Source organism: Oryx dammah, unplaced genomic scaffold (genome assembly GCF_014754425.2).
Source record: "Oryx dammah isolate SB20612 unplaced genomic scaffold, SCBI_Odam_1.1 HiC_scaffold_24, whole genome shotgun sequence".
NCBI classification, from domain to species: domain Eukaryota; kingdom Metazoa; phylum Chordata; class Mammalia; order Artiodactyla; family Bovidae; genus Oryx; species Oryx dammah.
The window spans coordinates 46168971-46192470 of record NW_024070208.1 but is presented as its reverse complement, the minus strand read 5'-3'; the positions used below and the strand labels follow the sequence as shown (position 1 = coordinate 46192470).

The window sequence follows — 23500 nt, the reverse complement described above, 5'->3', positions numbered from 1 at the left end:
TTAAAATTGAAATGGAAAAGAAAGATTAAGAGGATAAATTATACCTGGTTTCTGCTATGGATAGAGGTAAACCTCAGGATCAAATTGAGCCAGGATCATGATTTGTCCACAATAAATTCTTTGATGCATATGACAGAGAAACTAAAACCTTCAGATATAAAAAATACAGAATTCTCTATTCAGTGATAATTTGCTTAATAGTATGTATGTTTTCTACATAATATATGTATGTACAAAATATTCTAGTATGTTTTCTAGTCTTTTTTTTTCTATGCATATGTATTGCATTTTTTTACTTAATTTCTCTCTTTTGTGCTCCAGTATGCCATATATGGGAGTCTGTATCTTGAGTTTTCACTTAGAACATAAGAATTTCTTTATCATACATTCCTCATAGATATCACTCTTTCTGACTCTATAATATTCAAATGGGAATTTTTGAATATTTGATTATAAATCATTAGGCAAATTGTATCTTTCCAATCAGAAATACTAGTATATATGCAGGTCATATATATGAATACATTTCTCATTTGTTTTTTGGCTTGGTTTTGAGGAAACTTAATAGAAGTAAATTATGCAGAATGTAAACACACAACTGGCACTTTTTGGGTAAATAGATTCAAGAGGGCAAATGAACTCTTCTTGATGAATGGAGCGAGCTGCTTTTATCCCTAATGCTTGTTGTGTCCCAAGACTAAAATCAGTGCTCACTGGCTGCTGTTTATTTTTCTTCTTCATTGTTATCCCACAGGTTATTTAATTTTATATTCTGTCTCAAAGAAATGGGGGTCTTTATTCTCATAACTTTTATGTATATCCAATTGTTTGTTGTACAGTAGCTCCTGTCCTTTAGATACATGGAGGAAGGAATTGTATGATTGAATAGCATCCGTCTTGCCTTTCTCTAAATAGGTAGGATTTGGAACCTAAATTTCTGCTAAGCAGTGACTTTTGCATTTTCTGATTTATAGCTATCACAGTCTGTTTCTGGATTTCACGGGTTTCTCTGCTCCAGTCTCAAGAGAAGAGTTGAACCTAATTTCCCAAGAACTACTGAAGAGGTTAGCAGAAGCTGATGCTTGTGGAGTAGGTTAGGGGTTGCACAATCTGTTAAGCACCCTCCAACATTTCAGATATCTCAGTATTTTGATGGACTTAGCCTCTTTGAGTTAAGTTAGATTTTTACTTCATACTGAATAAGCACACTAAGTGGAAGAGTTGGTAACCATTTACAGTTAGGGGAGAGAGACAGAGATTAGCCTGAGACCGATTTAATGATGTAGACGAAGTAGAGACACCCACCTACTGATCTCTCTGGAAAAGAAATCTTTTTGATTTCTGTGGAACTGCAGGAAACCATAGGCCTGAGTGGATTCCTAGGTAAGTGAGATACTAAGTGCAGTCATCTCTAAGTGATTACTCCACTATTTTAATGCAAGTTGGTGAAAATACTAAAGGCTGCACCATGGCTCATGTGTGAAGCTGGCAAAAACAATTACCAAAGTCATAAATTTTGATTTCCGTCAAGCTATTAAGGATAATAATTTATTTAAGTGAGGTCTTCTGCTTTGATTAGAACTAAGAGAGTTCAGCTGCTCTGATACTCCGAGGGTAGAGCTGGGTTACTGGTGTAGTAAGGAGGCTTGAAGGTGTCTGCTGTTGAGGCAATTGATCACTCTCTGAAGAAGTGCCTTTGCTAATTGTTTCATTCCTCTTTTCAGTGAAGTTGTTGGTCTTCTTTCCAAGAATAACTTATTTCTAACAAAACAAACAGGCCCATTTAAAAAGAATGCTGATTTAGTCAGATATTCAGAGAAGTTAAGTGGCTTGATCAAGGTCACACCTTCTAGTAAATAGGCTGGAACTACTATTTAAAGTGAGATCTATCCAGACAGTATAACCCTTGTTTCTGAGCACTGCACTACACAGTTTCTCCTGGAAGTTCCCTAAATCTCTCTTGAAAGTAATTTAAATATCTAAGTATTTTATGATTAAGTTATCTTCCTAGATTTCCTAGTAGTTAGTGATCAAGAGTGCAGTAAAGGTAATACACCAAGCCTGTCAATAAGGAGACTTAACTGTGGGTCATGAGGGATAGAGGAAAGTCTCATCAATCAACAAACCTTACTTCCCCAGCAACCAAGAAGTCTCCTGTAATTCAAGAAGAGCTTCCTCTTGTTCTTAGGGAAAAGGATAAATGACTTGTCTTTTCTTGGAAATCTTTCATTGGAGTTCTTCCCACCTCCCCCATTATTTACCTAGGTATCTCAAGATTGCTCTCCCCTAATTGCAAAGTCATCCCTAGTAGAGTGTGTGTAGATTGTTTTAGGGTGTCACCACCACCAAGGATATTTGCATTTTAATGGAAGGTTTTAAAAGATCTTAAATCTTCCAGTCTAAAAGCAGTAAATCTCTATTGGTGAGGTTGTAGGCAACTTGATAGATTGGGCAGGAGGTATCTAGGGTGAAAAGAGCCCACGGGGTCTCTCCTAATCACAGTGTGAAATAAAGTGTTCCTACTTAGTAGCCTGACTTCTACTTCCTGAATGAGGACTGTGAAGACAGCTCCTGTGGCCTGAATAATAAAGTACTGCTAAACAGTTTCATCTTCTTTAAAAGCAAAACAAATTCAAGAACTAAAACTTTCAAATCTTAACTACCTTTTCCTTTCACACTTTTTTCATGGCATCTTGTTTGAGTTCTCTTGATACTTATTTTTCTCTGAGCTTCAGATGTACATTTAGCATCTTTAGACTCAGAATCCCAAATTTCTTTGGCATCTCACTTTTCATTTCCTGGAATCTTGGAGACTCCTGGAATTGGTGAGGAATTTGAAGAATTGCAGTGAAAGTTTTAACAAATTGAATTAAAATTTATTTAAATACATACAGTGAGCCAGGCCCTGAGGTATTTTAACGACAAAAAAAAAAGGTACAGTTTCTACCATATAGTCTTGGGAGTGAAATAAATAAGCAGATTACTATAGTCAGTGCAAAAAAGGCTAAAATAGAATTATTCGTCATGAACCATCATAGTGCATAGAAGGAATACTCAATAGAAGGCATTGGTAGGAAGGATGAGGAATGTTTAGTCAGTAAAATGGGGCTGAGGATGGGTTGATGTAATGAAAGTCTTAGATGACAAAGACAGTGACTTGTATAGAGGTAGTATACTAATATTAGTATATTAGTATATTAGAGATCAAAGCAATATAGGACACTGATAATAAATTCATTAAGGCCAAATATAAGCAATGAATGTAGGAAAAAAAGGATGAGATTGGAAATGTAGACCAGGGCTAAGTATTGAAAGGCCTTTTCACAGTGCTAAGGAGTGTCAATGCTATAGGGAACTATTGGTATCTTTGTGTGTATGTATGCTCAGTTGCTCAGTCATGCCCAACTATTTGTGACGCTGTGGGCTGTCACCTGCCAGGCTCCTCTCTCCACAGAATTTTCCAGATAAGAATACTGGAGTGGGTTGCCATTTTCTACTCCAGGGGATCTTCCTGACCCAGGGATTGAACTCATATCTCTTGTGCTTCCTGCTTTGGCAGGCAGATTCTTTACCACTGTGTCACCTGGGAAGTCACTGATGCCTTTAAGCAGTTGAAAAACATGATTAAAAAAAAAAAAAAAATCCTTCCAAAATCAGTATGGAGCGTTATCTAGACTTCACTTTCAGCTCTAGCATGGGGCAAAGCTGAGGGTAGGTCTTGAAAGAGCTGTGATAGTAGATCAAATAAGAAAGGAGGGGTTGATCTGGAATACAGGTGTGGGCAGAGAGATATCTTCATTGGGATAATATTTGAGTGTACAAAGGAAAGGAAAGACACAGCTGAGTCCTGGATTTTTGGCTTAGTCAATTAGGTGCCATTTTGATTAACCAAGGAAAAGTAGGTTTTAATGGAGAAGATGCTGAGTTCAAATTTGGACAAACTTAGATTATTATAGAACATAAGCAGGGATTTCCAGTAGACAGGCATTAATCCCTGTGAATCCCAGGAGAAAGATCAGGCTGTAGATAAGATTTAGCTGTTATTCCTTATCATATCAGTAATGTTAATAGAAGAAATCACTCAGGGAGAATGGAGGCTAGCAGAGCACTGTTGGTGGGCTCTAGGCTAATAATATAAGTTAGAGAATCAACTGAGGATGAAGAGTAATTATAAAGAATAAGTAGCCAGAGAGATGTTTCAGTATTCACAGGACAGTGTCCTTATTGGTTAGCTATCTAAACAGATGCACAATCTACTTGCTCTTGGTTCAAAGTCCTCCAGGATCTGGCCCTAGGCAATAAGTCTACAGTATGGATTTCTACCGCTTATTTTATTTGACCTGTTTCAACTTATTGGAAAAAAAAAAATCTTGTACATTCACACATTTTCAGGTTTCCATTCCTTTCTCACATTCCCATTGAAGTGTGATTTCTTCTGTTCTTTTTCTTTCCATGTCCAACTCATCATTCAGAATTCTCTTCTAATCTCCCAAGGCCATGAAATCTTAACTCCAACAGGGAGTTATCTATCATTATCCAGCTTTTCCGCATTAGTGTTCAGACTGCAACTTGCTTAGGACACAGCACATTTGAATTTGCATCCTAGTTCTTTGTGTACCAGATTTGTCCCGCTTGACAAGAGTGTAAGCTCTTGAAGACTAAGAACCCGTTCTCCAAATTAGCCCCCACAGTGCACTGCTTTGAAAAGAGCAAATGCAATTTTTGTTAAATGACTACATATATTACTTACACTAAATAATAGAGATAGGATCTTTGAATCTTCTGACAAGGCAAAGGATCTCAGTTGCAACTTACATGGAAATATTAACTTATGAAGGCTGCATCTGGAGGTTTTGATATATTTTGGCACATATTGGCCAGATAAATGACAGAAAAGCCTTTCATAAATGTACATTCATGATACAGAGGCAGACAGAGGAAACATAATGCTAATTATGTTTGCTTCAAAACTTGCTATTATATTCTTCATGTTTCCTTATACAAGAATGGTGAATATGTGTATCCTTTTCACTTTCTGCTTTGATAATTTTAAAAATTATGCTTGTAAAGCAGGCAAGTGAAAGAGAAGTACTATTAGAACACAAACAGGATTTTTAATTATTCTAAAGTCAGTTATAAGATGCTACTCTGGCCATTTCTTAACGATGTCCTACAAATAATCCTAAGCATTTCCAATATAATTTTTAGTATATTTAAAGTAAGGCAACCTAGTGGGGCTCTTCATTTAAATAGAATAAGGGTTAAATGATAACTTGACTTCTCTTTTAAATGACAAAAAATAAAGAAATTGCAAGACCTTTTCACACATTAGATATGTATTGTCATTTATCATCTAGATATCAGGCTAGCAGTGCAAAGTAATAAAACATATCATCGGAAAATGTGCTATAGGTCTGCATCACTCTTTCATTCCACCTCCCAGCTAACTGTAGTATTAAATCAAACAAGCAGAACATTTCCTTAGGCAGCCATTGCCTTTTAATTTCCTGAAGAACCTTAAAATATCATTCATTACAAGTACTACACATATTTGGTTTTTAAAAGTCTCATAAATCAATAGCAGGCTGACTGTAATAATTATTACAAGTTAGTGCATAATTTTCGTGCTGAAGGCTGCATGCAGAACTTTAGCATATGCAAACGAGGCAATTCAAACTGTGTATAGATATTAATATGAAGAAGCAGGTAACGAGGTGCAGGCTATGAATTATGCATCAAGAGTGGCTGATCTTCAATGAAGAAAATGAATTCAGCATGTAATCTAATTAGTGATGGAAGTCTATTACATCTAACTGCAAAAGCAACCGTCCTTGAAACAAATTTATTTACAGTCCATGTTACCACTTGAAACAACTTTGAAATGATGTGTAAGACAACAGCTTAATTGTAAAAATTTTTTGTTTGTTTGTTTCAGTTCTAGACCTGGAAGGCCTCCTAAGAGGACTCAAAGTGTCACCTCCCCAGAGAACTCTCATATCATGCCACATTCTGTCCCGGGCCTTATGTCTCCTGGGATAATCCCACCAACAGGTAAGAGTGCTACTGACTGATGCCTAAAATATTCAAAATCAGCCGACACCATTGCTTTCATATATACCTGTGTTTACATAGATGTTTACACTCATCAGCTATATTTTGTTCACACTAAGACCATGTTACTGATGAGAATTTATTTCAAAACTGCATTATGGGTATCATCATTTCCTTATTTAAAATAAAATGAAAGAAGTTTAATTGAATACAGTTCTAGGGTTTATTCTAATTAATTCTCTTGTTAATATCAAATAACAAATTATTATCCTTAGCTCAGAGAGAATCAATGACTTTCCCAAGGTCAATCAGCTGATCACTGTCAGTGGCTAGTCAAACCCAGATCTCCGGATTCTAAGCTTGTGTTTCATTCCATAAAAACTCTAAAATAGATTAACATGCATCCAAACAAAAGACCATAACTATGTCAGATAGAAATATCTCCTATTTTTTCCTAAACTATTTCTATTAGAAACATCTGAAAGATGTTTATTATTAGAATTTTTTCAATGTGCAAGTAAAAGAATACTCTTGACCGCATAAGCTCTATGTCATAAACAAATTTAATAATGTACTTCATGCAAAAATAGCTCATTTAATTTTCACCACCAGAATGTGTTCATTAATTCTTTTATTTACTCACACATGTCTGCTCACTTTCCAAGTTTCATCCAGACTCAGAACAAATTAAACTAATAGTCATAATGAAATTATTAGTATATAGCATATTATATTTATTTATTCTTGCCATCATGAAAGTTTGTTGAGGAGATAGACATATAAATATGTAAGTGTCATTTAACAATAACTGGAACAGTAAAGAGAATCTAGCAAGATCAGGAGAAAGTCTTCATTTTTTTTCTCTGAATACCCATATTAGTGTTTTCTTTTTCTGTTGTAACACTTGTCTTTCTCTAGGTTGTGATATAATCATAGGTGTCTTAGTTCACATTCCATACTGCATTGAAAGCTCCTTGGAAGGAATGGCTCTTTTAACTCACCTTTACTTTTGTGACTCTGTCTGAACAGTTTGTTCACTTTTAGGAACCTTTATCAAACATCCACTGAGTTGAATTTGAAGTTATTTGTTCATTTTATGTATTTACATTTTTTTAGTAAGATATGAAGGTTCTTAAATGATTCACTTTCCAATGAAGAGTTATATTTTTATGCTAATGCTTGCAGGTGAAAAATTGAGAAACAGAAAAATGAAATCAATAGCTGAAAATAACCCAATTACAGAGCATGTATCATCATTCCTATTTGTTCATTTAGGTCATGATTCACAAGTGACTGAATCCTACTGCCTGAAATTCTAATTCCAAATTTGATATTTAGGAATGAAATAGGTAGCATTTTGTTAAGGCTGAACATTTTATTTAACTAAATAAAATTTTCTGATTTGCAAATTTGGGGCAAGGAGGTTGGTACTGTGCAGACAAGGTGAAAAGAAAATCTTAGCTTTTTATGTTTATGATAAGACTCAGGTGTGCTAGAAGAAAGAGGCTTTGACTTCTCAATGAATATGTCTGGGGCTTTAAAAATAATCATTTTAATAATCATTATTTTGTATTTGATAAGTTTGTGTTGATTCTAACAAGTCAGTTATATTTGGGGTGAAAAGTATTCTAGATTGTTTTCGTATTGAAATAAGGAAGATCTAGTTCCAAATTGCCTGCCAGCGTTTTAAGGTGAAAACAATGAATACCTCACCACCTAAGAGATGGTGAGAAAAGATGATATCATCAGGATCTAAGTATAGCAGCACCTTCCACAGTTAAGACCATCAAGTAACTTTGGGGTAAGTGAAGTTTCGAAACAACTGAAGATCACAAGCCAAAACTCAAAATCAAAATATTAAGTCATGTTTCATAGATCCCTTTCTGAAATATCTTACACACTTTTTTAACTTGGTGAACAGAGATACTGAAGGTAATTTTAACTTGACTCATCACTTCATTTTTGAAGCAGGACCATTTCATACATTTTATGTGCTTTTTAAAAAATTTTGTTCTTACTAATATGTTGTGAGCCCAGAAATTAAGATTTCTCTCAAGCTATTACATTGAAAGGGGCTTCCCTGGTGGCTCAGAGTTTAAAGCATCTCCCTGCAATATGGGAGACTGGGGTTTGATCCCTGGGTCGGGAAGATCCCCTGGAGAAGGAAATGGCAACCCACTCCAGTATTCTTGCCTGGAGAATCCCATGGAGGGAGGAGCCTGGTAGGCTACAGTCCACGGGGTTGCAAAGAATAGGACACAACTGAGCTACTTCACTTCATTACATTGAAACAAGCCTTAAGAGTCATATTCCAGAGAAGGATGAGGAAATGAAGACTTACCAGGAGAGTAGACTGAATTTGAAGACGTGGATTTAGATAGTTTAATACTCTATAGAGCCCAGGGAATGGCTTTAAAACAAATTTTGGACATTGGGCCAAAGATTTGAAGCTGCCAGAAATTTGACTGTTGTACATGAATCATGCTATCTTAATATATTCTTATGATTGCTCTTTTTACACAAAGTCTTTCTAGATGGAGAAGTCTCTAAATTTTAGAGACTACAGAATAATATCTTAAACTCCTAGAGAATGTTTATTCTATCTTAAAACATTAGCTGGAAATTTAATCATTGTAAAGATATCATATAGTTCACAAAAGCTTGTAACCCTTTTCTCCCAAGGAGTACTTAGTGTACTGGGGGAATATGATTCAATATGGATATATAGACTTTTCATCCCAGAACTTTATTTATATTTGTTACATTCTTTAAAAGTAAAATGCTATTTTTTTCCCAAAATGGGAAAGATAAAATGTTATTTCTTGAAACATTGAAAAAATGATATATCAACTTTTTTTTTTTTACATTAAGCAAAGTAGTTTAAAGCTATTTCTCTATATTTTTGACCTGTGAGTTTGGAGTTTAAAACATCTTTTTCCCAGGAATCTATAGTTATATCATGGCTTCCTAGGTGGTGCTAGTGATAAGGAACCCACCTGCCAATACAAGAGATGTAAGAGATGTGGGTTTGATCCTTGGGTTGGGCATGGCAACCCACTCCAGTATCTTTGCCTAGAGAATACAAAGGACAGAGGAGCCTGGTAGGCTGCAGTCCATAGTGCTCCGAAGAGCTGGATAAAACTGAAGCCACTTGGCATGCACAATAGTTTTATCAATATCTTTTAATGACATGGAAATCATTGTTCTAAAACTAGCAAAACAAGTACAAAAACATATAAACCTCAAAAGAACAAAGAAGAAAACAACTCACTCTCAAATCTCAAATCCTTTGTAAGATTACATCACTGACTGCATATAAATATTGACCTGTACTTTTGTACTCCAATATTACCATTTCAAAAGCATAAAAAATACAGATTCGCCTTCAAGGTTGCCTGAACTGGTCCTTGACAAAAGTTTATTTATTTTGATAATTTATAAAAATCTGTCAATTTGTTTCTAATCATTTGCTCATTTTCCTTTTCAACAACTGAACACTGTAGTTAAGTTATAATCTTTCCTTAAGGAATTTGCTTTTCTAAAAAAAAAAAAAAGACTATATTTTTAAAAAGTGCATTCCCAGTCCTAGGATTATTTACTTAGGTATCTATAATTTGAAAAGAAAAAAACTTTAAAATTGCTTATGGAGTTTTTGTTTGCTATTTTGGTTGTTCAAGTGGGCTTGTGTGTAACCTTGGAGGGGGCGTGGGCAGATGGTGGTAATTTCTAAATTTATGGTTGTCACTGGGTGTCATAGCAACCAGAAGTGGAAGTTAATGAAAGAAAGAAGGCTCTTTGTAGAGTCTCACAACACAACACCTCCTGTAGTGTTCTCTACATTTATTTGGACTGAGCACATATCATAAATCATTTTTGATAATAAATACCAGTTTGAAATAAATTCATCCTAGCAACAGAATTTCCGTAACATTCATACATTTTATAGAATCATGTGTATTTTACAATTAAGGAAAGGGTTATTTAGGACTTCTAAATACTCCCCTCCTGTGCCGGGAGTGCAATTTGAGATAGCTTATTTGGCCAATTTCTTGATTTTATCTTTAGGGCAGAATGCAAGCTAGTTTTGAAACACAATTTTCATGTAAGTATTAAGAAATAACTCAGTGAGTCTCAAATATTTGCCTTTTTCATTAAAAAAGTTATCCATTACCTATTTTTCCAAATACATTCAAGTTACATGAATAAATGATTCATAATTTTGCTTCTTAGACACATCTTTTCTCTCACTGTGACCTTGTAGGCAAATAATCAATATGTGATCAGGATTTAAAAAAAGCAATTGTAAACACACATGCACTATGCTTAAAAAGTAAGAACCTATAAATGCAGTTTTACTATTGTGGAAATAATACTATGTTAGGGCAGTATTAGCAAGAGTCAATTCTGTTGAAATATTTTCATCTTAAAAAAATAGTAGGAAAGTATTCTCATGAGGATTATAATTCAAAGACATTTTCAAAGTTTATAGGATTTATTTTTCTTTCTAAATATTACCAACTGGCAACAGCATCCAAACTACCTGTTTTTTTTTTTTTTGTAGTATCAACATTTGTAATATTTTTAATTCATTAAGCTTTTCAACTTCCAAGGGAAAGGTTCATTATGTGGAAATGTGTTTTCCATATTGAGAACTTTATCATAACAAATGCATTGTATTCCCTGAAGAGACTCCCAAGTAAGAATAACAAGTAAAATAGTCACAAATGAGTTGATCATCTTCACTAATAATTTAAACATGCCGTACTCAAAGAATAAATATGATACATTAAGAAGTTAATATTTATGCAGTATATATAAGTATGTATTTTCATACATCTGTATGTAGGAAATACTTGTGAAACTTAATCATTGGACATTTTGAAAGTTAATGCATTTGACCTATCAGTATCTGATGCCTGTTGTTTGTTGTTGCTGTTTAGTGGCTAAGTCCTATCGGACTCCGTTGAGACCCCATGGACTCAAGCAGCCTGCCAGGCTCCTCTGTCCATGGGATCTTCGAGGCAAGAATACTGCAGTGGGTTGCCATTTCCTTCTTTATGGGATCTTCCCAAACTAGGGGTCCGAACTCACGTCTCTTGCATTGGCAGGCATTTCTTTATCACTGAGCTACCAGAATTTCAAGTATTTTTCCCTTTAAATTTTTCTTGAAAAGAAAGTAATTTATCTCTAAGTAATTTATCTTCTTTTTCCTTTTTGGAAGGCTGATAGCTTGGTTTGTAAAGAATCAGCCTGCAATGCAGGAGAACTGATTCGATTCCTAAGTCAGGAAGATCCACTGGAGAAGGGATAGGCTACCCACTCCAGTATTCTTGGGCTTCCCTGGTGGCTCAGCTGGTAAAGAATCAGTCTGCAATGCGGGAGACCTGGGTTCGGTCCCTGGGTTGGGAAGATCCCCTGGAGAAGGAAAAGGCTAACCCACTCTACTATTCTGGCTTGGAGAATCCCATGGACCACTGGAGAAGTTCACAGGGTCACAAGAATCGGATACTAGTGAGCACTTTAACCTAAATTTAAAATTCATCACATAATTTGTTTAATTTTAAAACTTGTACTGAACACTCTGTTAGTTTCCTGTGGCTACTGTAACAAATTACCACTTATATTGTGACTACAATAAATAAAAAATTAATTTTGTCACAGTTCTGAAAGTGAAAGTGAAAGTGAATTTGCTCAGTCCTGTCCAATTCTTTGCCACCCCATAGACTGTAGCCTACCAGGCTCCTCTGTCCATGGGATTTTCCAGGCCATAGTCCTGGGGTGGATTGCCATTTCCTTCTCCAGGGGATCTTCCCAACCCAGGGCTCGAACCCAGGTCTCCCACATTGTAGACAGACACTTTACCATCTGAGCCACTGTTCAAAAACAAACAATTCACGTCCCTTTCAAGTTATCGGTGGGGCCACACTCCCTCTGGAATCTCTTTGGGAGCATCTGTTTCCTTACCTTTTCGAGCTTCTAGAGACTCCAGCTTCCATTGGCTTGTGACCATAATTTCCACCTATTCTTGTGTGTGTATCTATGTGTGTGTGTAAATCTCCTTTTGTTTTTCCTGAAAGGATACATGTGGATGTATTTAGGACTTGTGAATGTATTTAGGGCACATCAGATTATCCAAAATCAACTCCCCATCTCAAAATCATCAGTGTCATCATATCTCCAAAGACTCTCCTCTAAAGGAGGCATTGACAGATTAAAAAATGTGAGCATAACTTTGGGATCCTTGTCAGCCTTCCACACCCAGAACGTTCCTCGTTGAGATATTAAGAGGGCCCCAAGTGTGGTGAGGAAGTTATCCATACCAATGGATTTGGGTGATTGTTTACCACAGTATACCATTGTGTAGAGTACTGCTCGCCACAAAGCAGATATTCAACATAAGTATTTGCTCAGGAAATATGTCTAATATATGTTTATCAAGGGATTTCTGTGAGACATGATTAAACCTCAGAGTTACAAATTTCAACATTGGTGTTATAATGCATTTTATAAAATCCATTTAAGTACAGTTAGGCTCCAGATTAAAGATGCAGAGTCTAGGGCTTGATGGAGGTGTACTAGGTAAATGGAAGGCATTATTTGTTTGTGGGGTGTGATGTCTACTTTTCAGGATTATCAACAGTAACTGATGAAATTAATATTTCTAAATTGATATTCTAAAGAAGCAATATTTTCAGGAATAGAATGATAACATAGAATATACTAGTCTTTAAAATTCTTGCATATATATAAATGTACCCACAGTATCTTGATATACAACTAATTTAATACATATGTGAATAACATGTAGCTCATAACTAAGTGTAAATATTGCAATCATATGAAAGACTCAATAATAAATATATTTACTTTATTAAATATATGGTATACTCAAACATTTCAGTCAAATTATTATGTCTTGGTTATTACTAGCATAGAAATTAAAATATTTTCAAAGTTCTTAAGTAAAGATTGTTATCAAAGATTTAATGAATAATTACATATTACTAGACTTCTGGACAGGCCTCTCATCTACTTAATTTAAAAGAAAATTACAGTTCTTTCCTTCCTAATTTGTTTCCTTCTTCCAAATTTCTATTGAGTTCTGTAGTCTCCTGTGCCTACACTGGTCCATATGCAGAGTTATAATCCACTTAAATTTCTCTCTCAGCAGATTTGTAGTAATGAAGTTGCTAATATACTTAACTGATTAATTGCAAGATATTATTTGCTTCTTTTTTTTAGTAATATGATGTTTCCTGTGACAGAAGAGTTATTTATTTACATTGAGAAAAGCAAATCAGATTTTAAGGGTCAATTTTTGATTATGCTAGTGGATGGTGTGTAGATTTAGCCAGAGCTTTGTGGATTATCTTTTTATTTGTCAGATTCTCATACAATATTCTCAGAGAAGGCAATGGCAACCCACTCCAGTACTCTTGCCCGGAAAATCCCATGGGTGGAGGAGCCTGGTAGGCTGCAGTCTATGGGGTTGCGAAGAGTCAGACATGACTGAGCGACTTCACTTTCAATTTTCACTTTCATGCATTGAAGAAGGAAATGGCAACCCACTCCAGTGTTCTTTCCTGGAGAATCCCAGGGAAGGGGGAGCCTGGTGGGCTGCCGTCTATGGGATCGCACAGAGTCGGACACGACTGAAGCAACTTAGCAGCAGCAGCATACAATAATCTAGTCCCTCATTTATACAATGTGTCACTTGTTGTCTTGTAGTGCCTACCTGCGTGCTCAGTCCTGTCTGACTCTTTGCCACCCGTGAACTGTAGTCTACCAGGTTCCTGCCTCCTGCAAGGTCTGTCTTTTACTGCTTGCATTAATTTATTGACCAGCAGGAGGTGCTATTACTATCTTTTTTTTCCTTCTCTAGACTTCCCAGGTGACACAGTGGTAAAGAATTTACCTCTGGAAGCAGGAGACACAGGAGATGTGGGTTCAATTCCTGGGTCAGGACGATCCTGTGGAGTAGGAAATGGCAACCTCCTCCAGTATTCTTGCCTGGAGAATCCCATGGACAGACAGCCTGGTGGGCTACAGTCCATAGAGGCAAAGAGTCAGATACGACTGAGCACGCACACATGGCTCCTTCCCTAACCAAGAGAAGTGAGAAATATATTAAATAATGTTCATTCAGAAAAAAGTGAATAAATAAATAACCAAAGACTCTTTATAGCCGCATGGACTATATAGCCCACCAGGCTCCTCTGTCCATGGAATTATCCAGGCAAGAATACTGGAGTGGGTAGCCATCTCCTTCAGGCGATCTTCCCGTCCCAAGGATTAACCCTGGTCTCCTGCATTGCAGGCAGATTCTTTACTGTCTGAGCCACTAAGAAAACTCTTCTTCACTTTCACTTTTTCAATCGAGAAATGATGAACACATTAAATAATATTCATACAGGAAAAACAACTAAATCTGCTATAGATATATTTTGAGTATTCCTAAAGATATTGTCTTGAGAGTCCCTTGGACTGTGAGGAGATCCAACCAGTCCATTCTAAAGGAGATCAGTCCTGGGTGTTCTTTGGAAGGAACAATGCTAAAGCTGAAACTCCAATATTTTGACAACCTCATGCAAAGAGTTGACTCATTGGAAAAGACTCTGATGCTGGGAGGGATTGGAGGCAGGAGGAGAAGGGGACGATAGAGGCTGAGATGGCTGGATGGCATCATCGACTCGATGGACATGAGTTTGGGTGAATTCTGGGAGTTGGTGATGGACAGGGAGGCCTGGCATGCTGCGATTCATGGGGTCGCAAAGAGTCGGACACGGCTGAGCAACTGAACTGAACTGAATTTTTTGTTTAGTTTCCTTCTCTGTCTTTGGTAGGCTTTTCTCCCTTTGGCTAACCCACGCTTCAATTTATTTCCTTAATGAAATATTCTAGATTTGTTACTAAGGATTTAGATTGTGTTGAAATTTCTTTGTATTTTCTCCATGCATACTGAGGTATGTTTTGCAACTTTTATGCTCTTCTTTGTAAAGAATAGAATTGCTAATTGCAAGTGTTGACAGGACCAAACATTGCAAATAAAGTTGGCAAAGGTCAGAAAAATAACTATATTAGTAAAACCTGAATTCATTTTCCCAAAGCATTATTGCTCTAGTTGTAAATGAACCTAAGACCTGATTTGAAAACATTCTAAATGAAAATCACTGAAGGATTTTATTTGTTTGTGCAGCTATATAAACCAGTGTTCTGATAAAAATTCTGGAAGTGCTAGACACCTAAGCTTCATGGTTAAGGATATAAAGTCTGGAGAAAGAGAAACAGTGTGGAATGTTATGCTCAGTCATGGCACCACAGTCTTTAGTAGGTCATTGACAAACTCTGATCATTAAGGGAATAGCCTAGATGATAGGGTTTGGGAAATGATGGTAATGCTTAGTCTTAAAAAGAGTTACAGAGGGTTTGAAGTGAATGATAGAGTCGATTCATACTGTGCTCTTTCAAGGACAGAAATCTAACTGATGAACAGTAATTATAGACATCTACATTGGGTTCCATAAGAAAGAGTCTTGCTGCAAGAACTATCTAAAAGTGAAGCTTATTACTCTCAAAACATTAACTTTTCCTTTTGACAGAAGGGTTTAATAGGAAAGTGGGATGAAAAGCTAGCGATAGTACATATATTTAATTACTTTTATTGGCCCTATTGTTCACAGTATAGAAGTGTAATAGTTTAAAACAAATTCCTTCTTTCCCAGACTACCAACCTTCCATTTCCTTTCTTAGTAATTACTGTTGTTAGGGAAATTTGAAGTAATTCTGCATTGGAAGGAGGTAGATTGAATAAGGCAATCTTATTCCTTTCTACTTATAAAATTTGATGATTCTATTTTATTTTACTTTGAATTATTTTCTAAACTTTGTATGGTGCCTTTCTGGTTAAAAGACATCCATCCTTTTAACCACATCCTTCAAGGTTTTATAGTCATATTCTTTCATAGTTTTTGAGATGGTTTTCAAATATTAATTTTGAGAAGAATGTTTCATGTTTATAAGCTATCATACTGTTTCTTACCCTGGTATTCATGGATGGGTTGGTTAACTCATGGGCAAGACTGTGATTGTAGGCTCCCAAATACATTTTTTCCAATTTAAAGAAAATTTTGAATGTTTTATGCTCCTTTGTTCTCTTTGTCCTTATTTTATGAGTACTCTGTGAAAGGGTCTATAGTTGTAAGATTAATAATAGGATAAAATGACAACCATTAAATATTATATAAGATAATATTTTTCGCCATGGTAGGATTTGGAATGAAGGATGAAAAATATTATTTTAACCAATAGAGATCATCAGAATTGATAACAGAAAGGCATGAATTCTTAAAGGGATTTAAGTGAAAGACCTTGAACTTTACTATAAATTAATTTGATTTGACTTTCCACTATAAAAAATAAAGTCTCCAAGAGAAGTGTCAGTTTTATTATTATTGAAGTATAGTTGATTTATAGTATTGTATTGATTTCTGCTGTACAGCAACATGTTTCAGTGATATATATATATAATAAATATATATGTAAAGTATATATACATATACTTTATTATGTTCTTTTCCATCATGGTTTATCTCAAGGTATTGAATATAGTTCCCTGTCAGTTCTTGAAATTTGTGGAATACTTCCAATAATCAACTTTTAAAATGTATAATAATTGAACCAGTCAAGTATTTTGATCCTTTATTTTTTCATGTATAAAGAGTCTTTTTATCTCAAAATTATTTTCTCATTAAATTGCCATGAATGTCAAGTGACACAATTTATAACAGTATTCTGTAAATGATGAAGCTCGGCAAAGATAAAGTAGTATTAATGTAATTAAACAGGCTGATCCAAGTGTTACTGATTTTTATTGGAGACTATCATTCCTTTGGATTTAAGAATAAAACTGATAACTTTAAAAAGATGTATAGCTTAGGTTTAGAAGTCTTAGTTTGGCAGTTTATTAAAATTCATGTACTGTGCTCTCTATATAATCCTAATAGAATTAGTTAACACTAAAATTTTGTTATTACAAGTTTATTTTCAGGGCTTACAATAATTTCTTTTTATAAATTTTTGTTTGTGGCATAATAAGCCTTTTGGATATGAAATATCATTGCTACTGTTATATGTTCAAACTGTCATATATTGCTCTTTGAAATATGCACACCACAAATGCTAGTAGACTTTAAAAATGAAGATTGCTTTCAATTGATTTCAGCTGTATGCTGTACTATTAATTGTTGGGAATGAATTGACATATACTGTAAAGTAAACAATAAGCTAGTTTTCAAAATGATAAAACTGTAACCTAATTCAATAAATTGAATCAGATTACGCAAACACTTTTGCACTTCATTAAAGAAGTAGTCAGTATAATTAATGTGAGAGCACTTTATCATGTTCACTTGTTGATATATGGCTAAGGATATGTACAGCAGATTAAACTATTTTCAGATCTACTTTTGTGCCATTTCACATTTTAACTAAAGTTACCATAAACCAGATTCTTAGAGAATACCAAAATGGATTTGATCGTTTTATTGTTGCTGATTTTATAATAGAATTAGTAGGCTATAGTTTTCTCTAAAGACATGCATTTTTTTTTTTTAAACAACATGATGCTGTGATATAATTCCTAACTTGGAACTGAAAAGTCTGGTCTTTATTCTCTTCCTTATCACTTCTAGCAATGTGGCCTTGGCTAACACTACCTGGCCTCAATAATTACAAGTTAGATGTATGTGTGAGTGTTCAATCGCTTCAGTCATATCCAACTCTTTACGACTCTGTGGACTGTAGCCCACCAGGTCCTCTGTCCATGGGATTCTCCAGGCAAGAATACTAGAGTGGATTGCCTTGCCCTTGTCTAGGGGATCTTCCCACCTTAGGGATCAGACCCTGTCTCCTATGTCTCCTGCATTCCGGGCAGATTCTTTACCCACTGAGCCACCTAGGAAACCCCACAGGTTGATTAGGACATAAAATATCATTTTAGAAAAGAGGGAAAAAAATGTTAAGAGACTTGTCCAAAGTTTCACTATTATGTGCTAGAAACAGTTTCCAATTCAAATTTTGTGACTCCAATTTACTGGTTATTTTCCTATATGGAGCTGCCTTCTGAAATACTTACTTAATCATGTACAAACCAAACATCATAATATCTGCCTTATCTCCTACTTGGTAGGACTTTGTGATGAGCTAATGTATCACAAACACTTTGCAAAGTCTTATATAGCAAGGTGTCATTTGAGATTTGGTCTTATTACAATTCTCAAAACAGGACATTTGCCTTGTTCCAAATAGAATACCAGTTATTTATCTATCAGTTTGAACATGTCAGTTCTGCAGATGATATGTCCTTTCCTTTATTTATGGAATCGGATTGTAAGCATTTCCTGTTTTTTAAAAAATTGCTTTTGTATCTTCCAATTAGTTCAAATAAAATATTTTACTCCTGATACAATCTTCTCATGTCAATGATTACTTTTTGATCATTGTGATATTTAGAATTTTAATTCACTGAAATGCCTCCTAACATCAAATCCTTTGATGGAATGTCACTCCATCAAACATATTCCCATTAGCTTTCATTTAAGAAATGCAAATATATGTGGAGAGAATATTTTTCTAAATATGTATTTTCTAATGATTTGACTTTGCCTCCTGAGATATAAGGATATGACTTAAAGGAACAGTGTGAAGTTTTTAAGCATTAAAAGGAATGTAAGAATCTTTGTCTCTTCCAAAGGGCTTGAGATTATAAATGACTATGTTGGGTTAGACTCAAAAAAGTGATGCTAAATTGTCAAGATTCTAAGCATGTATAATATTTAATATTAAAATCAATAGCATGTTTACTCCTTCTGGTGAAATGTTATTCCCTAGAAGTAAATTTTTAAGTCATTCTTCCCTATTAAAACATCTAGTTGAAAACTATTTTCTAAATGTGAAAATGTGGCATTGTGAAGGTTTTCAGAGTCTGTCCTATTGGAAACCTTCACTCACGTATTAAAGCTGTAAATGCCTTTTGTATTATTTATTATCTTATATTGCTTAATGAAATCTTTCCAGGGGATTATATTAGGGTATAAAAACACTTCAAAAGAATTACACAGAACCATGTTAATTTAAAGGCATATAAATGCAAGAATCTCTAAATTCCAAGAAAATTGATCTCTTTCCTTTTAGAATATAACAATATTTTGGAGTTATTTGAGGATGAGATTCATCTCATCATACCTAACCTTTAAGTTACTTATTGAATAAATTACATTTAAGGATACCATTCCAAGAAGAACCCGTTACCATATGACCTGTCCATATGAGTTGTCTTTTTGATTTATAACGGCAATTGCTTTCTCGGCATGGATTTCATGACATAATAATATTCTATGAATTTTTGAAATTACAGTGAGCTTCACATCAATCATCTCTAATAAAATACTATATGTATCAATGAGTGAGGACTATTAGAAGGTAGACATTTTAGAAATGTACACTTCTCCCAAATACGAGTATTGATATTTTAATGAAACAGGCAGATTGCTTTTTTGATATTCTTTAAATTGATCATAAAAATGGTCAGTATCATCACTCCCATTAGTGCACTATTCTATACTCTTAATAGTAATTTTTGTTTTCCTTGAAAGTGTTAACTGTCCATCCAGTTAATTTTGCCTAGACCAATGTTGTTCTTGGCCTGAATTCAAGGAAATATATTGCTTCAGGGGTCCCTAGGCATTAATGTCTTAAATTTCAGGATTATAGTTAAACATATGTGACATGGGCTACCATTATTTATTCATGTTTCTTTTATCTGTAAGAATCAGAAAGATTTAAAGTGAGATCTTAGCTATGTTAAGAATTGAGTGTGCTTCTGTTTTTCTCTTCATTTTCTTTTCACAAAATATTGTTGAAAATAGCTTGAGTTATAGTCTTTCATGAGTAAATATTTATGCTATGCTGTGTGAAAAAATCTGTACCTAGAATCTGCCATCAGCAGCTGCCTCATTTTTAACTTAATCTCACTTAGTTTTGTTCCTAAAACACCACATTAACTAGCATGTGTGGTACTTCATTATTTTGACAAATTTTATGCCATCTTTTCATTAATAATCATTATATTTTTAACTGATTTCTTATTTCCTCCGTAAGCATGACTTTCTTAAAGACAATGTACATTTCTTAAGTAATATATTTGGAAACCCTATGAATACATTCAAAAAGAACTTTACTTTCTAGAAAATATTTTTGAAAACTTTTTCAAATTTATAGTCTTAATCATGTGGCTTAGAAAAGCCATGGCCATATTGCAGATGAAAAACACAGAGAATATTTTACCTTGAGTTAATCTACATGGTATATCTTGTATGTCTTTGTTATAGATATTCTCGCAGCTATATCATTTATTTACTCTAAAACTTTGTCTATACATACTATGCAATGGAAAGCAATGAAACCAATTATCAGATACATGTATATTTTGCTGAAAAAGTTCAAGCACTTTTATATGTAAAAAGAGTGGCTATGTTTATACTTTTCACCACTCTGTTCAGTTTCTAGCATGATATCTGGTCAAACTGTTAAATTAAAATATTTTCATCAATAAACATAGTTAATTGGTTAAAATCAGAGGGAATGGAAACATTTATTCAGTAACTATTAACATAGTAGGAAATCTTCTAACATCTAAAGATTAATTTGTATCTCATAACAAACTATGAAAAATGTCTTGCTTATCCCATTTTACATACAAGTTAACTAAGGCACCAGTGGTTTAAATGATTTGTTTAAGTTGAAGAGAAGGCCTCACTTGAGGATTGAACTCAAGGAAGAGTAATTATAGACCCTGTTATTTACTGTATAATCCATTACAAGGAACATATTATCCACCTTAGAGGCTATTTATACTTTGAGTAGAATTGAAACGGGATGAATCAAAATGAAAGAGTTTTTAAGATAATGGAGTCAAATTCTTGAAGAATGCTTCAAGTTTGTATTAACATGTTTAATCTTAATTTGAAAAACTCACACCACAACTTCATGTATTTGGCAGATAAATCATATTCTTATATTGTAGGTATTCTAACCACTAGTTTAATATTGGGTAGAAGCTTAACTTATTTTAAATTAATTATATTTTAAATAGCTGATATGTTCAGTGCTTTGATTTGGAGGCTTAGTATAGAGGTAGCAAAAGAATAGAATAAGTGATGTAAAAAATTAAATTTTAGAATTATAATGATGCTTAATTGCTTAATAAGCCACTGTGTTTGAATTTTAATTCTAACATGGCTATCCTTTATTTATGGAAAAGCCTATCAAGCCTTTTTTCTTTGAAAAAATTGCACTTTGCTGCATAATATAATGCTAACTGACTTAATTGTTTCCTGCTTTAGAATTATTTCTGAACTTTATGAATAGTAAAGCATAGTGTAGTATTACTTATTAAGACAGAATCATGCTATTTTACCCTAAATAACTGAAGAAAATTCCTAAACTTTTATTAATTGTTTACTCTTTGGGTTTTCACTTGCCCCATCCCTCATTAGTAGTAAATCTCTGTTATTACTTATTTGTGCAATTGATATATTACTTGGTTGAGACATTGTAACAATTGGCCTCCAAGGGAAGTTCACTGTAGGTTCTTTGGTTCCAAGAATTAGAGAAATACTTTTCACTATAGGTTATTGAACACTAACCCATTTGATATAATTGACAAAATAGAGCTATGTTTCAGATATTTAATTATTAAGTTATTATTGCCTCATTTTGGAAAAATAAGAAATCATGTTACTTGTAATTCCACTGTGTCATGTAACATATTTTCTTTTTGTTTATAAATGCTGAGTCCTTGCTCACTTGTATACTGAACATTAATATTTACCAGAATGGCCTATATCTTGCTGTTTTTCAAAATGTGGTGAACCAATTGTTTACAAACTAAGTACACTATCTCAGGATTGTTTTAAAACAAATATGGTGGAATCACAGTTTCATCATTGGTATCATTCCAAATTTTATCAGTCCTCAAAATCTAGGTTTTGGATTCATTTTTTTCTCTTTGCATTGTATTTGAAATACTTGTGAGCACTTGGATTTTTACCAGTTTCATATTAAGATCTCAATGAACAGGAAGTAGAAACAATTTCAACAATTTATGTCTATTAAGCATTTCAAATTCTACATTTATTTTTTTATTCTATTTCATCATGTTTTTCAAAGGGAAAAAAAACAAGTTGTTTCTGAAATTTTCAAAAAGTTGACTCTTGATAGAAAAATGAATAGATAGCAGTTTTTATTTTACACTGACTCTCAAATCCAAATGAAAGATTTGAATATTAGGACCTTGACTTGACTCACCTCTGCTTAATTTTGACAGTTGTCTTAAAGTGAATTTAGTGTTTAATGAAATTTTCTGGACTGATAACTCAAGACCTGAAGGGAACAATTTTAGTAGTGAGAAAGTAATTTTCTGGCCTAATTACACCTTCGACCTCACTACAAAGTCTGTCAACAAAAGTGCCAGATTTGATCATGATTTTTTTTGACGTGTATTCACCAATCTACTTCACACAGGAGACTTTTAACAATAGCATTTTGTATTTGCAACCTAACTAAGATTTTACATTAGAGAATCAAACCTCAGTGTACTGTTGCCAATAAGTGAGTCACTTAAATCCCTTTTAGAGTTGAAAAATTATGTGATTATTAATGAACTTTACATTTTGCACTCTTTGGAAACCTACATGGCTATATTTTTTGAGATGGCCATGCAAATCATATCAAACATTAGCAAATTAATGATGAATTGGTCTTTAAAATGTTGAATGACTGACGCCTCTAAAATTTATTTCTTATCTGTTTTCACTCTAAAAGCCTAGTAGAGTTCTAATCTATACAACTGGCCTCTTAAGGGATGTGGGACTCTGATTAACCTCAACCACTAAATACATTTTCTTAAAGTTTTGAGTCTGACTGCTCCTGTGTTTCAATAATATAGTAGTTTATATTTAATTGTTCAGTTGTTAACTCGAGTACTTTCTCCAATAACCCTTTGAACAGAAGACTTTTAATGGCTGCATTAAAGATCTGCTGATGCTTTTCATAGGAACCCAAGTTTTGCTCTCCAACCTGATACTCTTTCAACCTAGCCTTTTTTTGTTTTCTCCTCCTCTTTGCCCTTGTCATCTTGAATTTTACTTAAAATAGTTTAATTGTCAAGGTTGTTGAAACCTTGTGTTTAGCAGAGGCTTAAGTCTGATTAGAGAAACAAGGTAGCAAAAGATTACTGATTGATGTTTTTGAATTTTTGTCTCTGGTCTTTCTGATTTTAATTCCCCCATTGGCTTCTGATAAATATTTTTCTCATTTGGGGTAGTTACACACACACACACACTTATACACATTCTCACACATTAATGCAAATACAATTTTCAGTATATTA

The 23500-nt window shown here is 34.2% G+C and overlaps 1 protein-coding gene across 1 annotated transcript in view; it reads left to right on the top strand.

Annotated features, from left to right (window-relative positions):
• The window catches only part of DACH1 (dachshund family transcription factor 1), a 463451-nt gene that overhangs the window by 189099 nt on the left and 250852 nt on the right, over positions 1-23500 (top strand). The window contains exon 3 of the mRNA XM_040267265.1: positions 5936-6051. Within this exon, the coding sequence (XP_040123199.1) occupies positions 5936-6051 (116 nt within the window). The remainder of the gene's footprint in view (positions 1-5935; positions 6052-23500) is intronic.